The sequence below is a fragment of the Metarhizium album genome, assembly GCF_000804445.1.
Source record: "Metarhizium album ARSEF 1941 chromosome Unknown scaffold_1, whole genome shotgun sequence".
NCBI classification, from domain to species: domain Eukaryota; kingdom Fungi; phylum Ascomycota; class Sordariomycetes; order Hypocreales; family Clavicipitaceae; genus Metarhizium; species Metarhizium album.
The window spans coordinates 314,162-329,358 of record NW_024467575.1 but is presented as its reverse complement, the minus strand read 5'-3'; the positions used below and the strand labels follow the sequence as shown (position 1 = coordinate 329,358).

The window sequence follows — 15,197 nt, the reverse complement described above, 5'->3', positions numbered from 1 at the left end:
ACGTGAAATGCGGGCGGGGATGGCGGCGAAAGAGAGTGCGATGTACTACCGGTGTTGCCAGGCTGGCCAGTTGCTTTTATCGATGTCCCCTTGCTCGTGGCCTGGAAGGGGATATCGGTCGCATACATGAAGAGTTGATGTTTCGAGACGAATTGAGGACAACATTGTTGTAGAAGGGAGCAGGGAGCCACAGTGGAGATGATTACGTCTAGCAGTCGACATATCCGTGCCCCTGCCGCAACCTACGTAACATTCACGTGGATATTTGGTGGCTTGGGAGCTTGGAAGAATTATTTCACCTTTCAAAGGAAAGCAGCTGTGACGTGGTTTTGTTTCTTTCTTTCTTTTTATTTTTCAACTTTTTTCAACTTGGGAAAAGAAATAGGAGAAAGGAAGAATTAGGATCTATTCCCCTTCCTTTCAAAGTTAACTGGCTCCAATTATGGCAAAGCATTTCGTTTTTGCATATACTAAACTGTTCTTAGACTCCCATGAAATGTCCTCTCATCATCAGTTGGTCTCCCGCCTGCTAGTCCGGCACACATGAGAGTATCTACCTGCAACATTCCAGAAGCTTGCAACATCATTGCATCCGAGTAATGCATCCTTCATGGAAGTCTAAGAAGTGAACACTGTTCTGCTACTTTGTTGATCAGGGATCACTTACTCCCCCTCGGACTTCCCCTTGCCCGATAACGCAGGCCAGTGGGCAATAAAATTCTACCACCAATCGAACCAGCCCATCTCAAAGGCAAAAAAAAAAAAAAAGAAAAAAAAAGCGTGATTTTTGTCCTTGCCCGTTTCTACCAAACTTCTCTTACCTCATAATTTCCTGATAAATCAGTTGTTTTAGTTGTTCTTTGCTCAGGGTATCCTTGTGTTTGTCAAAATCAAAAAATTCTTCAGGGGTCGGGGGTGCGGTTGGCTCGTCCTCGGGATCGTGGTACGGCTCTAGGTATGGATGCTTCAAAGCCTCTTCAACAGTTATACGCTTGACAGGATTGAAAGCCAGTAGCTTTTCGAGGAGATCAAGTGCCAAGTCGGAAGTCTTTGGAAATAGAGTTCTGAATGGAACCTTCTTCTTGAACGGCAGAGACCGGATATACTCTCTGGCACGCCGCGACTTGATGCCATAATAGTCTTCCATGGTGGGGGTGCCGAGGACGTCGAGAATCAGGGTCAACTGGTGATGGTCTACAACAAAACGCGACTGTCAGCGTCACCTTTTCGCAATCGTCATTGTCTCGAGGCTGCCCGCTGCCGCCAACTTCACACCATCACGACGACAGACATGGGCCTTGCGACGAAAGGGGGTTGGTGTGTTGGGCTGGGTTAGTTGCCACTTACAGTCTTTCCCTGGAAACAAAGGTTTCCCACTAAGCATCTCGGCCAAGATGCAACCCACAGACCAAACATCAATGGCCTTTGTATACTCCTTGAATGTCAACATAATCTCTGGTGCACGATACCATCGAGTTGCGACATATTCCGTCATAAATCCGGAATTGTCCTCCTGAGATGCAGCTGACCTGGCCAGGCCAAAGTCACAGACTTTCAAGTCGCAGTTGGCATTGAGGAGTAGGTTCGAAGGCTTCAGATCTCTGTGTAAGACGTTTGCTGAATGCATTGCTTTCAAGGCGCGCAGGGTTTGATAGATGAAATACTGGCAGTGGTCGTCGGAGAGATCCTGTGTCCGGATGACTCTGTGCATATCAGTCTCCATCAATTCCTGGAAGGATTGCATGTGTGGTCAGCATGATGCGGGTTGCCCAAAGTAGTTGAATGGGAAGGAAACTGGCCAAGACATGATGGATTCACGAACGGACCTGGATGAGATAGACCTCGTTGAATGTGTCGTAACCACGAGGCTTCTGGATATCGAGAATGGAGATGATGTTCTCGTGATTGAAGTAGCGCAAGAGTTTCATTTCGCGCAATGTCCGAAGACAAAACATGGAATGATCGAATGGCGTAATCTTCTTGATAGCAACTTTCTGTCCGGACGGCTTGTGTATCGCGGAGCTGGACATTTTCCCTGGTCAGCAACTGGGCGTGACTGGATCGTCACCTCCCCTCATCAGGCATGTTTCGCTCACCAAACGACTCCGTATGCACCTTCACCCACAACATCTTGAATGTCGTATTGCTCGCTGACATTAAACGAAATCTTGCGAGAGCCTCCCGCATTTGGAGGGTTTGAGCGGGACATGATGCTCTGATGAGACAGCTATGCGTGGCACCGGGAGGGTGAAAGGCACAATGCGGGCGGACAAGTTCAAGCCGGGAGCTCGAGCAGAGAGGAGAAGAAGCCTTTTGGCGTGTCGAGAAACTACCCAAGTACCATGTAAGCCGCCCACGGGCAGTGTATGTACTCGTCGCGGCGTTGAGGTAGCTCAGAGGCAGAGGTTAAGGATCGAGTTGATTTCCCCACGGGTTCAGGAGAAATGTGACGAAAGGTGCGACGGGATGAGTGCCCAATTCGAAAACGGCGGACGCAACCAAGGTGTTGAGTCGAGTCCCCGCTCGGGCCTCGCGTCCTCGAGTTGACGTCGGGGCGGTTGGCTCGCAAGAAAAAGAAGTAACAAAGATCGCGGCGCGGCGACAATCAATTAGAAAGGGAGCTGAGGGGGAAGAAAGGGCTCTGGCTTGGATGCTATCCAGCAAGGCGATGGCGGTTGAAGTCACAAGCAGGCTAGGACGCGAGACAACAAGGCGAGGACAATGGCCCAGATGCTGAGTGAGGTGCTCGAGCTGGTTGCTAAGATTATCGACCGACGGCTGCACGGTGGGGGAAGGAGGAGAAAAGGGGGGCGGCTTCAGGTCAGCTAGAGTCTCCAGGCGCCTTCAGGTGGTCGGTCGGCCGGCCGGTCGGTCGGTTCGCCAGTGTCAATCAAGTCGAGGCAGTGCCAGACGCTTTGTGAGTTTCAAGTCGGGTCCGTCAGAGACCAGAAGAAAAGAGGAGCAGGGTTCGAGGGCTCGAGCGAGCGCGCTTTTAGAGTTGCAGTCAGTTGGTCCGTCAGTGACACAATGCGGCCATGCAAAGGACGAGTACGGAATATCGCCAAGGCTACGGAGCACATATGTTATGGAGTATGCTGTTAGTATTGTGCAAAGCCAGGACCTGTGTCCCGTGTGGTCTGGTCGAAGAAGTAGTTAGTGCGTACTCCGTACGGAGTACTTGGACCCAGGATGGTGCAACTGGTCGCTTCAAGCGCTGGTGAACCCTCCCTCGCTGATCAAGTCTGAGTGCCCGAGTCCTCCCTCCGTACGGTGGCCGGGGTACCTAGGTGCCTGCTTAAGGTACTACTTGAGGCAGGCACGCAAAGAATCGACCGGTGAGTTGCCAAGTGCCAGGCGGCCCTGCACTACTCCGTACTCGAAATGACGGGAGGGAGCACATGCATGCGGATTCAATGTTTGGCGGTTCCTCAAAGGGGCTCCTGTTACCTGCACGAGGCGCAACGGGCGCTTCATTGAGTCAACAGCAGCCGCAGATGGGCCAGGCCCGTCCCGCCCAAAACCGACGGACGGTCCAACCGTTGCGCCGCGTGGCTTGTAGCTTGTAGGGGAAACACGTCGTCCATCATGTTGAGAAGGCCGCCAATGGACACGCCTGGTCTGGTCCTTGAGCGCCAGAACAAGACAGGAGAGGCCAGAGCCAGAGCCGTACCGGGGAAATCATCATGTCAAATCACAGGTGTCCACCCGGCGGTTAACAACTGACTGTCTCATTAACAAGTAGTTACCTAAGTACTTACTTGGGAAGGGACAGAGTACAAGGCTGGCACGGGGCCGTCCAGGTCCCCCAGTAACCAATGGCTTCCTGGAAGCTCAAGTCAAGTGCTCAAGAGTAAGTTAAGTAGGTACTTAAGTACTGACCATCTGCCAAGTACCGAGCTGGTGCTTGCGTTGGTCGAAGTCATCTCCGTACTTTAACTACGCATGGTTGGTTGGCATCGCGACATGGTATGGCTAAGAACTTTGTGTACCCAAGTATCTGGAGTGCATTGGAACATGCCTTCTTCTCCACCTACAGAGTTCCCCCACGAGTTGTTCATTCATTGGTCACTCGCAGCCGCCTGGGCTGGCAACTAGCAGTAGTTAGTAAGTAGTAACTACCTAGGTAGTAGTACGTAGTGGTAGATGGAACAAACGCTGGTCCCATCCATCTATTTTAATAATAATATCGCGTCAATGCTACGTTAGCAATTCAAGCAGTCGCCAACCGAGCCCAAAACTCGGTCACTCCGTACTGCGAGCTCGCCCGTCGCTAGTCAGTGTAGCCTCGAGCCATTCCACGCTTGGCATCGTCCTAGCCACTGGGAATGGTCTAGGTCATTGACTGCGTGAATGCGCTAGAAGACCCTCGGCCGGCTTCCATCTTCATCAGAGGAAGCCGACTGGAAATGTGGCCGTTCTCGGCTCGCGAAAGTAGTCGACGGTAACCACTCCGTCGAAGGAGTACGTCTCCGTTCTCGATGAGGCTGGGTATGCAGGTCCTCTCAGTAACACTCCGTACTCCGTACGTGTACACGAGCTACCTCGTTGATGCTGCCACGTCACATATCATCGTACCCTTGTTTCGCGACCTACCTTTGCTTGACATTGAGTCCATGCTTGTGGCGATGAAACATATGCGTACCACATACCCTGTCATTCAATGCCGCTGAGCTTCTGGAATCATCACGACCGACTGTTTCGGCCCGTCCTTGACAAATCCGCACCCACCCACCCCCATTTACGTACATGCAGACGAGATGGGATGGGCGCATGTGACATGTGGCCGATTGGACACTCATTGTTCAATCTTGTCCTGGCTGCGAACCCCCGGGAGCTGCTCATCACTTAGAACTTTGAATGTCAACTGCTGCTATCGTATCCGCTCGCATCTGAATCCGCGTTACACAGGTAGCCAGTGAGTCCACGGGCTCTCGTCTGTCTCGTCCATGCCGTGGCCATACTTGCTTAAAACAACCGAAGATTGTATTCTCCCGTTATTTGATATCGAAAATATTCCTCAACATCTATTCTGCAACCACATGACTCTCTGCAGTCCCCTCTTTTTCAAACTCCATCGCCTGGCCCGCCGTTGCCATATCGCCATCACATTGTCCATAACGTTTCATGCCCGTCAGGCTACGTGCTGACGCCAACCAACGACACATTGAACCACACCCCATTCCCGGGCCTTTTTCTTGGTATTCGCCAAAATAAGTAACAAAGAACGATGCTCTTCGCATCAATGGCCTTGCAAGGCCACACGTCTGTTACTGTATGACCTATCTCCAGTTAGCAAAACGGCACCCTTAGAGTAGCAGAAGGAATTGCTGCACGCTCTGTCATAAAAAAAAAAAAAAAAAACCCAACGAATCTACCGCGTACTGACCTTTTCTCTCAGCACACCAAGCCACTGGGCCGCACTGACTCCTTGGTCTGCTCGGTCCTCGACAAGTAATGTTTGCGCCCACAGCTTCAAGCTAGGTTCGCCGTCCTCCCGCACGATATAAAGGTGCGGTACTGTGATGCTTCCGACCCCGAGCGATTTGTGATCTTTGCTTTTCTGGATGACTGCTCTTACACGCTCATTGAAGTCGTTATCAAGCTCGGGAACCCGGCCTTTACCAACATGAACCTGTGTTCGGTCCTCAACTCCGAAGACGTCTGCAATGAGCTGCGGTATAGCCTCTCGCCCAACCCAAAGAAATTGAGTCTGTCCATCATCAATCAAGTAAAGTCCATACGGGGCCAGCCGTTCCGATGACAGATTCACAGCAGGTGGCAGGACAATCTGTCCTGTTTCTTCGTCCGGCATTCCTGCATTGTCAGGCATGTCATGCAAGGAGTACATCCTGGGGTAGATGTAGCGCATCAGCAATGGTACCGGTAAGGTCGAGAGTAGACAGAGCGCCGCGGAACGGATGTCTGAGGGAATCTGCGTCGACTTTCGTAGTCCCACGTTCTTGATAAGTCCCAAAAACAGAGCAGGCAAGCCGCGGAGATTCGCAGGGAATTGCAAACCACCTCCACCCATGCTACCACCCGCAAGTTCCTTCTTGAATGTCTGCAACACTTCAGTGAGCTTAGCTTGCAAGGCGTCTCTGGCCGCCTCCAGACCGCTGTCCAGAGTCCGCTCGACAGCCTTGTGGCTGACGTACGCGGTGACGGCGCACTGATCAGCGGATGCATATACATCAGACAAGTTTGTAGTGGTCGGAAGTGAAAGAGTCAGCACCCGAATACGGCGCTCACCGTTGCATGTCGTGTGAAGCACGGCTGCTTGAAGACACACAAAGTTCTTGTTCAAATTTTCATCAATGGCAACCTCAACGACGTAGCACTGATCGCGCGGGAACGCGGGGAAGGCACAAAGATCAGAGCTACGGTTGAAAAAGTTACCGTAGAAGGCATTCATACGCAGCCCCGTAGTGGCACGGACGCGGAGCACTGCTTCAAGACCGATTTCCGACGACAGATAGTCGCTAAATTCCGAGGCAAATTTTAGAGCATCTTCAGGGCGCGAGGCATGCCAGCCTGGGTAGAACCATGTCTGGCCACCAGTATACCGTGGAAGATTGCTGAGCGAGGCGACATCTTGGTACTGCGATGAGAAGAGGAACATGTCGATGGAAACCTGGTTCTTTGAGCATTCCACCGCAAAACTCTTATAGAAGCTATTTGCAGTCTGCAAGAGGCTACCTTCCCTTGACGTCCCCAATAACTTTTTGTCTTCCCTCATATCCAGTTTACCATCGCCAATACTGGGCAATGAGGCCGTTAAAATGACGATTTTGCCCCCCAGGGAGGAGATGAGCTTGTGCCCAGCCCTGAGGGCCGAGCCCATGCAAGACCCATTGCTGAGGCTGCTCTGGAACATGGCTGGCAATTTCTGCAGGAACTTCTCAATGCTCTGGCGACTTTCCGTGAGAGACACAAGAAGATCGTGTGGGACAGGGAGAAAAGGTTCTTCCAAGTCGCTGACAACCAGCATATTTGTCTCGCCATTCTCATCCTCATCTTTCGGAATCGAAAAGTAATGCAAGCTGGTGTCTACCGCGAGGAATCCGAGCCTCGTACGTCTGTCGGCATTGGGGATCCTGCTGAGGCTATCGAGTATTGTGCGAGCGCTGGTGGCCAACATGCCATTTGATACCGCGGAGTAGCTGACATCAAAGAGAAAGAGGTACACCAATGGCTGCGGAGGTCGAACCATGTATTCCTGCGGCGCAACAAACTCCACGACGGAGTGGTTGAGTTCGTGACGTTCCAATCGGTTTACTGTCTGCTGTGCGGCAGCATCCCAGTCAAATGCCTGAGGAACATCGTTGCTCAGGTTACACATGTTGCATCTCCAGCGGTGTCCGTGATCTAGGAATGTCACAAAGGGGTTGATATACGTCCTGCACCGACGACAACGCGCAATGACCTGGTCTTGGACGACCGGAATTTGATCCTCATCGTCGTGAAGCGCGCCATATGGTTGTATGACGAGAGCAAAAGGAAGTTTGGATTTCTTGAGGAGGGAGTTGGTCGTTGGCACTGCATTGAGAGTTGATCGAATGTACCGTGGCGAGCAATTGGCGTTTGGCGAGGCGGTCACGCTCGACTAGATGAAATCAACGTTTGTCAAAAAGCTGGTCCCCAAGCACGAGTGTGTTGGCGGCAAAAACTGACTCACATTGGCTGGCAAAACAATTGGGGGTGGCGGCAGGTCCAACTCGGACACCAGGAAGGGGTTGTTCATAAGATCGGTAGGATATAGCTGGTTCAGCGGGCCAACTCGAGCCGGTTGGTGTGGGACAACCTGACCAGGCTGCTGGTATTGTTGAGGCTGGCCACCCAGTTGCATACCCCCCATGCCTTGGGTGATGCCGGCAACGCCTGAACCGCCGGGCTGAGGACCAACACCGGCATAGCCTTGGTCAGGCGCTTGGTAGCCATATGAGGCCTGCTGCTGAGGCTGCCCGGGAGCCTGCGGATACTGGTAGCCAAGGCCGGGCGCTTGGTGTTGAGCATCCGGCTGAGGGTAGTTTCCATAGCTAACAGGTTGCTGCGTGGCGGGGATTCCGTATTGCTGGCCGCCGCCCTGCATTTGACCTCCAACGGCAGCATTGGCTCCAGATCCAACTTCAAAGGCCTGGGCAGCATATCCTCTCTTCTTTTTTTTTGAGGGCGCCGCAACGGAAGCATCTTGTGGGGCGAGGTCGGCATGAGCAGGTTGGTCGGGATGGTCGAGCTGGCCGGGATACTGGCCGTGGCCGTCGGTGGGAGGAGCGGACATGGCGAGAGGCAATACGTGGTATGCGGCGGAGACTCGGCGGTAGCCTCGAGTGCGTTGAAGCCGGCGGACAGTGACGATGATGAAGGCTGGTGGGAGAAGAGGAGCCTGTGATGGGCTCTGCAACAACCGCAGGCACGGTCGGAATTGGAGCTAGAGCCGAATCTGCGGTCGGATTCGAGTTGAGGAGGGACCGTCCGGAAGGAGGCCTCGAGGATGGAAATGACAGGATATTGGAAGGTCAGGTTGGATGCAGTTGGACGTTGGACGAAACAACTGGAGCATTGGTAGCTCGGGGAGTCAGGGTTGCCACGCTCACCCGGAGAGCTGTCCTTTTCAAACTGGCTGGGCTTCTTCTACCAACGGCACATCAGGGCCCTGGGTACTTACCCAAGCACCAGCACCCTTCGTATCGATAGGCTCCGGCCTACTCGCTCATTGGAGCTCTCTAGCGGTGCGCTCAGGCCAGCTCGGCGGGTGGCCAAGTACACGATACTCTGATGGCGGGGTCGTTGGCACGCACGGGGCCTGCCAAGTTGTCGTTGGCATTTAGTACTGAGAACTTGGTTTATTTGTACGTGATTCATTCAGTTGAGCACATCTAGTTTCGTTTCCAGCATCTCTCTGATTTGAACTCTCGCATCAATCCGGACGATCTAGCACTCGAGCAGACCGGTAACTACCAAGTTCTCAATTAAGTACTTAAGTACTTCAAGTACGGATTCATTCGGCGCAGCGCTGTACAGCTCCGTACAACAGAGTTCACGCACACACACTTGTACTTGTCATGTACATGCGCCCGCCAAGTACCTAGGTACCTACCTACCTAGGTACCTAGGGAGGTACCTACTTGGACGTAACGGAGCCGCCTCAAGTCGCATCCAACCACGGGCTGGAAAGCTTCTTTGTTCCTCAACAAGTCAACAACCCGTCCGCGACTCCGATAAACACCGCCTACTTGAGTAGATGACTGACAACAGGAAATAAACTCCCCCCGACATATCGCTGCACCCACAGCTTCTCCCTCTTCTCTCTCCAAGCGCGTTACGGATACCAGAAACTGGCCTTGCGCTTTCCCTGCCAACGACGGCCCTTCCGTTTCATCCCGCCGCCGTCAGCCCGACCAACAAACAACACGACCCTCGGATTCGGATGCTTTGCGAAAGCGCTTTGCGCGCCGCCCTTGAACCTTGAGTCAACTTCATGTTTTCTGCCTTCGCCCTTGTCGCACTCCTCGCCACCCGCGAGCAAGCTGCTCCGACATCTCGTTCTGAACCCTCACACGCCGTGCCTGCTTGACCATCACTATTTCTCAAACTGTCGCCCGTCGCCCTCAACTCGGTATAGCACATCTCCGATCCACGCCAGTCCTCCCGGTCCATACTTTTCCAGCGATATCCAGGCCGCACCGTCCACCTGCGTGCCTCGTCAACGCGCCATGGCATCAACCATCGGGTAAGTCCCTCAGTCAGCCCTCGTAGTCGACATTCTTCCGTTTTGCGACGGACCGCATCTCCACCTCCCACCTCGTTCGTGTATCCCCTTATCACAGCGCCGGCTCCATGCCCACTCTGGACGTCCAGTCTGACACTTCTCGCCTTCGCCACAGAAAGCTCGCTCCTCTCGTCATCGCAATCCTCCTCGTATCCGCCATCGCCTGGGTTCTGTACCAAGTCTCCCAATCAGCAACCAAGTTCCGCGACACGGCGTCCGAGCGCATGGGCAAGAAGAACGTCGTCTTCACAAAAGACGGCATGAGAGTCGGTGTAAGACAGGTACAGAACGAAAAATACGTCGACAAGACCCAGAGCTGGGTCGTGAAAGCCTGGAACCTAGGCCAGCCGCAGCCAAAGTCCAAGGAAGATTTGTGCGTCAATCATATATTTGCTGTCCCCCCCACGGAATGCCACGTCTGCCGAGTCCAGACGCAACTTCTCACCAGCCAGTCACTGACTGTATTTCCCTGCAGGTCCAAGCGGAAGAAATGAAAACACGACACTGCTGAACATGGATGGTTTTTAGGAAGCGGTCCACGCTCTCTCTCGTTTGCACGTGTGCCTTGCGTCCTCGAGCCACAACTACATACATTTTTTATAGAAAAGTATATATTTTCCGGTCATTTTGGCGCAGCAGCGCTGTTCCGTCTACTGGAAGCTGTTGCTACTGGTGCACCCGGCTTGTGTCCACGAGCACTATTGCCTCAATAACGCATTCGCATTTGATTCAGAAGGGAAGAGTCGAAGATACAAGGAGCAGAATATGCCCCCCCGAGTCCTTGAGACGCCAATCTGGGATCCGAACAAATACACTCGCCGTCAAGATGATGATCCACGATGAATGGTAGCAATGCGTATACGTACTTTTGGAGCTCTAGAGGTGCAATTGGTCTTGTATGATTAGCGCATTAAAGCCACCCGGAAATGAACACATGTCTGTTTTTTTTTCCGTTTGCACTACATCATCGATTCATGATACTAGACGTATCGACACGAGTTGGTAAAATCTTGTATCCAACATCCGGCTGCTCTTAAAAAGCCACACCTATGGAGTCTATCGCAAAGCATGCCTAAAGCACCCGAAGCCACACATCATTGGACGGAGCGAGTGGCTCGAGGGTCAGCCATCATGAACAATTTCCAAATTTGTCTTGAACTGATGTGCTTGCTCTCTTACTCCTCCGTCAACATGTGTGTGTCTTCAATTGAAAAAGAGCAGAGTAAGCTCAATGGACGATACATTCATGACCACAATAATGGCTCGGGACATCTACTGTATAATGACAAGGCCACCAGGAGAGAATAGATTGAAATAAAAGTCGTAGGCTGACAGCTGGTAAGATTTGATATTGAAACTACCTGGAGTATTAGATAGCGGTCGTGGTGACGTGTTGAAACTCGAGCCACGTCTTCGTTCTTCGCTCGTCAACATTGCCAGACGACCCCATGACGGTTGTCAATACACTGGCAGCCTCTTGGTCTAGTTTTGCTTTCTCTGCAGTTTCGTGCTGTGGTACGAGAGGACTCGCATAAAAACTTGGTGTCGGGCGGGATGTCTTGGATGCTTGCCTCTCAAAATCGCTCGCAGTTGCAAAGGGTCTCGCAATGAGTCCATCTCGAAAAATGAGCATTGACGGAATGCGTATGTTGAGCTGCACGAAGGAATCAGTTCCGACTTCCAAATGTATTCTGGTGCCAACGCAACAGCAAGCATAGTAGGAGGAGTATGCCAGTACAAAACTTACCTGAGTGAGCAGTAAAGCGTACCGGACTCCTAGGTGAGAGCCGATGTACTGCAGTCGACCCCGAACCCAAGTCCTCTGCGAGTCTGTCAAATAGTCCAACGAGTGAATGAAAGCGAGGGGCCAAGTCATGAAATATCCCGATAAGCCCTTTGACGAATCGTCCTCGCCGCAGGCAAAGGTAGAGAGGTTCGCGCGTTCCAGGAGGTCTCTGCGTTTGGAGAACCAGCCAAGTTGGTAAGGGACCGAAGAAATGACATCGGTGACAATATCGACCGTCGTTCTCGCGGCATTGGCATACTCTGGAGTGGTTCGGTAGTCGACGGGAGCACAGACCCAGGCTGCACATCGCACAATAATTGAGTTGAGTATGATTCGTCCACACCGTAGCATGTTCCATATCGTAGCAACCCATAGATCGTTGTAAACGTCCACTCTCCCCGGGTATACCTCTGCTTTGGCATATTCACCATTCGGCACATTATCCTCCCAAGTAGCAGTCTTGCATTGCAAATAATCGGGGAGGTTCTTGCACCAGCTTGCGCAGGCTTGGTCCTGTGCTTGACACCGTCGGATCATGTCGATGACGATTTCCATATTATCAGGAGTCCGGGGTACGGTCGTGAGAAGCCGGTTGGCCTCTCCCCTGAGCTCGCCAACCTTGATGCATAGTCGCTGACATTCGGAGGCATGTCTGTCCCTCACTGCATCCTCGATCCACCAGGAAGCATCCATACCAGGAGATTTCGATGTGCTGAGGCTATGAATGATCTACATGCTGTTAGTCCGGGATTGAATCAACTCAGGGATATGTGACGAGTTTCAAGCTGAGGCAAATATGAGGAGGCTTCAACAGTGGGTAGACAGCTCACCATTTGCGTGCGCACGGCAATAAACATATTAAGGCCGACTTTTGTCAGAAGTTGTTTACGGCCCCGAGCCTTTGCCAGTTGTATTGCACCCTCAATGTGCGAACCCCAAGCTAGCATTCCCATAGTTTTGGCGGTGATATTCTCGAACAAGCCCAAGAGAAGCACAGCAGCCAGGGTCGCGTCCTCCTTGGCAACTTCGGGGTCGCGCAGAGCCGCAAACGTTGTTGACAGCGCCTTGGTATATTTCCCTAGTGCCTGCTTTTCAAAATGATTCCGATTTCCGACACCATTGTTAAGGGAGGCCAAGGCGCAGGCCTCGAAGGCGTACTTGTAATGTTCGGGGACGGTGTCAGCTTTTAACAGAGGAACAACAAACTCCATGAACCCAACCAGATTGCCGTGACGAGGAACTAGGACATAATTGGAAATGAAATGACACGCCGCGTGATCCTCCAGAGGCAGTTGAGGAGTTGAGGAAACACGAGGTAAGCGAGTGTTGGGCGAAGTTGGTGAGCCACCGCCATCAGACGATGATGAGGATGACGACGGTGAGAGGACTTGTTCTATTTCTCGTCCATGTCTGTGTGCCAGAGCCTTCTTGGTCGCCCTCCTTGCTCGTCGCTCTGTTGCTTGGGTTTCATTGCGGAATACCAAATCAAACTCGTCCTTGTATCCGGGACAAATTCTCCGACTCTTGGCACATTGATTACACGTGGGTTTTGTTTCGTCACACTGTCCCAACAAACTATCAATATAGGGGCGCTGGCGATTGTGTGGCAACGGCAAGACTATACCTTTATGCGACGTGTTCTACACATCTGGCAACCCCTTGAGGGCTTGCCACAGTACACCATGATCCCAGAGGCGCGCCGACAAAATGACAAGGGCCAGTAAATGACAAAGGTAGAAACGAATCACTATGTGCTGTCGTGGGACGGTACGGGCGGAAAGGCCCGCCTTGGGAGCCAGGTGATGGGTTCTGTGACGAGTGCGACTAGAATCCACGAACGGCGGTGTCAACGTGGCTGACTGGTCTATGCAGCAACGCAGTCCAGTGTCTGCAGATGCAGAGCCGAATCTGGCGATGGGACGGCACGACGGCTGATTTAAAATGTGTAAAGTGGAGGCTCCCTGAGGACCCTTGGGGTTGGAAGGAAGTTTGAACACGCGATGAGATTGGAAGCTGACGTGTGAAAGGTGGTGCATGAAGTCCCAACGGGGGTGCTGCCTTCAGATAGCCGGCTTGTATGGACGTCTGGTGTTGTTCACTTGAAATGGTGGATGCCGAGCCCGAGTGCTGACAATAGCGGGCAGGGGATAGCAATCAAACGTAGGAGGGACGAGTATTAGATCGGGACAGAGCAAGCGTCCATTCGAGCGAGGGCAATTGTCGAGACGGTCTACCTGGATACGCAGGAGGCAGCTGATCATGAGGCCAGGGACGAGGGACACCGACTAGCCGGTTGATGGCCAAGCGAACAATGTGCGTGAGTGAGGACGAAGCGAGGTCGGGTTGGGGGAAGAAGAAGAAGCTGGAGGCGATAATAACGAGAAGCAAGCATGGGGGACTCGGCTGCAGCGTAGGTGAGGAGGCACCTAGGTAAGTAGTTCTTGGTTAGCTAGGTAAGTACGGAGTACCCAGGCTCCTGACCTAGTTAGCAGACGACGAAGTGAGTTTTACGGAGAGGTGCTCCGTAGTTCCAGACCTGGTCGTGGCAGGAGCAAGATGCGGGAACGGGCAATCTGGGCAGAATGGGTCAGACGTTGACATTGCAGGGGCAAATGTCACCGATCCACTGTGGAATGCCCCGGATTGCCCAGTCGGCAGGTCCTGGAGTCTCTGGCTGGTCGAAAAGTTTCGGCAGGCTGGCCTAACCCAATTGGTCGGATGGAGCCGGGGGGATCCAGGGGTGGGCAGGGCGATGTTGGGGCACGTACGTACTGAGTTGTGGCGCCTGCGGCCTGGTCGGGGGGCGGGATTCAGCGTTGATCCAATAACATGGAATGAATGAGCAGACTGAGGAGATGCATGCGTACATGATACTTTTAGGGGTTTGGCTTCTTGGCGGCTGGGCTGCCTGGCTGGCTGCTGCAGGCCGCAAATCGGAAGCCGTCGGGCACGCTGGTGCGCGCTGCGCGCGAGATGAGGACGGTAAGAGGCTGCCAAATGCCGGCGGACAAGTTGGGTACCTGGGTGTATTGATGGATACGTAGTTCTTGCGCAGGTTACATGCAATATGCATGCACAATGCGTTTATTAAAAGTAGGACGCATGTACTCCGTATTGAACGACCTCGGCATGGGGAGAGAGACGGAGAGAGAGAAGGCAGCAGGGGGGGGGAGCTGGGTAGCGTGTGAACGGTAGTGTGGTGGGTGGTGGGTGGTGGGTGGGGGCAGTAGGTACCCAGGTAACTTGAGTGGTGAGCAAACGGCTGGAGTGTCAACGACTGGCCTTCTCAGGTGTCGGTGTTGACTTGAAGATTTGAAAGATGAGTGCCTGGGTAATGGTCGGTGTAATGCCTGTCGACCAAGGTAACAGACTGATGGGCTGATGGGCTGATATTTACGGGCGAGAGCAGGGGGGACATCTGGAGGCCCGCGGCATACCAAGCACGAGGCGCAAGTACAAACATACGGCGTACGGGGTAGAGGCACCAAGTCTGGCAGCCAGCGGGCTGGGCAGGGCGCAAGCTGCAGGAGACTCTCCTGCAAGCGCAGTAGCAACATTGATGAACAGACGGCTCACTACAGTGTTGTGCATGGTGCGGCCGGCGCCGCCACGCACAGACGGACAGGACGCGCGGAGAAGTTT

The 15,197-nt window shown here is 53.0% G+C and overlaps 4 protein-coding genes across 4 annotated transcripts; 1 reads left to right on the top strand and 3 right to left on the bottom strand.

The window, feature by feature from the left end:
• Positions 1–510: 510 nt before the first annotated feature.
• On the bottom strand, positions 511–2,209 carry MAM_00092 (mitogen activated protein kinase; the record flags this gene model as incomplete). Its single annotated transcript, XM_040818892.1, has 6 exons — positions 511–557; positions 668–720; positions 822–1,194; positions 1,348–1,729; positions 1,827–2,022; positions 2,097–2,209. 6 exons carry the CDS (start codon positions 2,207–2,209, stop codon positions 511–513), a joined length of 1,164 nt encoding a protein of 387 aa, XP_040682156.1.
• Positions 2,210–5,267: 3,058 nt separating this feature from the next.
• On the bottom strand, positions 5,268–8,278 carry MAM_00091 (Protein transport protein SEC24; the record flags this gene model as incomplete). The annotated part of the gene is made up of 3 exons (XM_040818891.1): positions 5,268–5,279; positions 5,387–7,603; positions 7,676–8,278. 3 exons carry the CDS (start codon positions 8,276–8,278, stop codon positions 5,268–5,270), a joined length of 2,832 nt encoding a protein of 943 aa, XP_040682155.1.
• Positions 8,279–9,713: 1,435 nt separating this feature from the next.
• On the top strand, positions 9,714–10,263 carry MAM_00090 (uncharacterized protein; the record flags this gene model as incomplete). Its single annotated transcript, XM_040818890.1, has 3 exons — positions 9,714–9,730; positions 9,828–10,142; positions 10,245–10,263. The coding sequence occupies 3 exons, from the start codon at positions 9,714–9,716 to the stop codon at positions 10,261–10,263; spliced, it is 351 nt and encodes a 116-aa protein (XP_040682154.1).
• Positions 10,264–11,138: 875 nt separating this feature from the next.
• Positions 11,139–13,591, bottom strand: MAM_00089 (uncharacterized protein; the record flags this gene model as incomplete). Its single annotated transcript, XM_040818889.1, has 4 exons — positions 11,139–11,423; positions 11,517–12,284; positions 12,386–13,078; positions 13,304–13,591. The coding sequence occupies 4 exons, from the start codon at positions 13,589–13,591 to the stop codon at positions 11,139–11,141; spliced, it is 2,034 nt and encodes a 677-aa protein (XP_040682153.1).
• Positions 13,592–15,197: the final 1,606 nt, after the last annotated feature.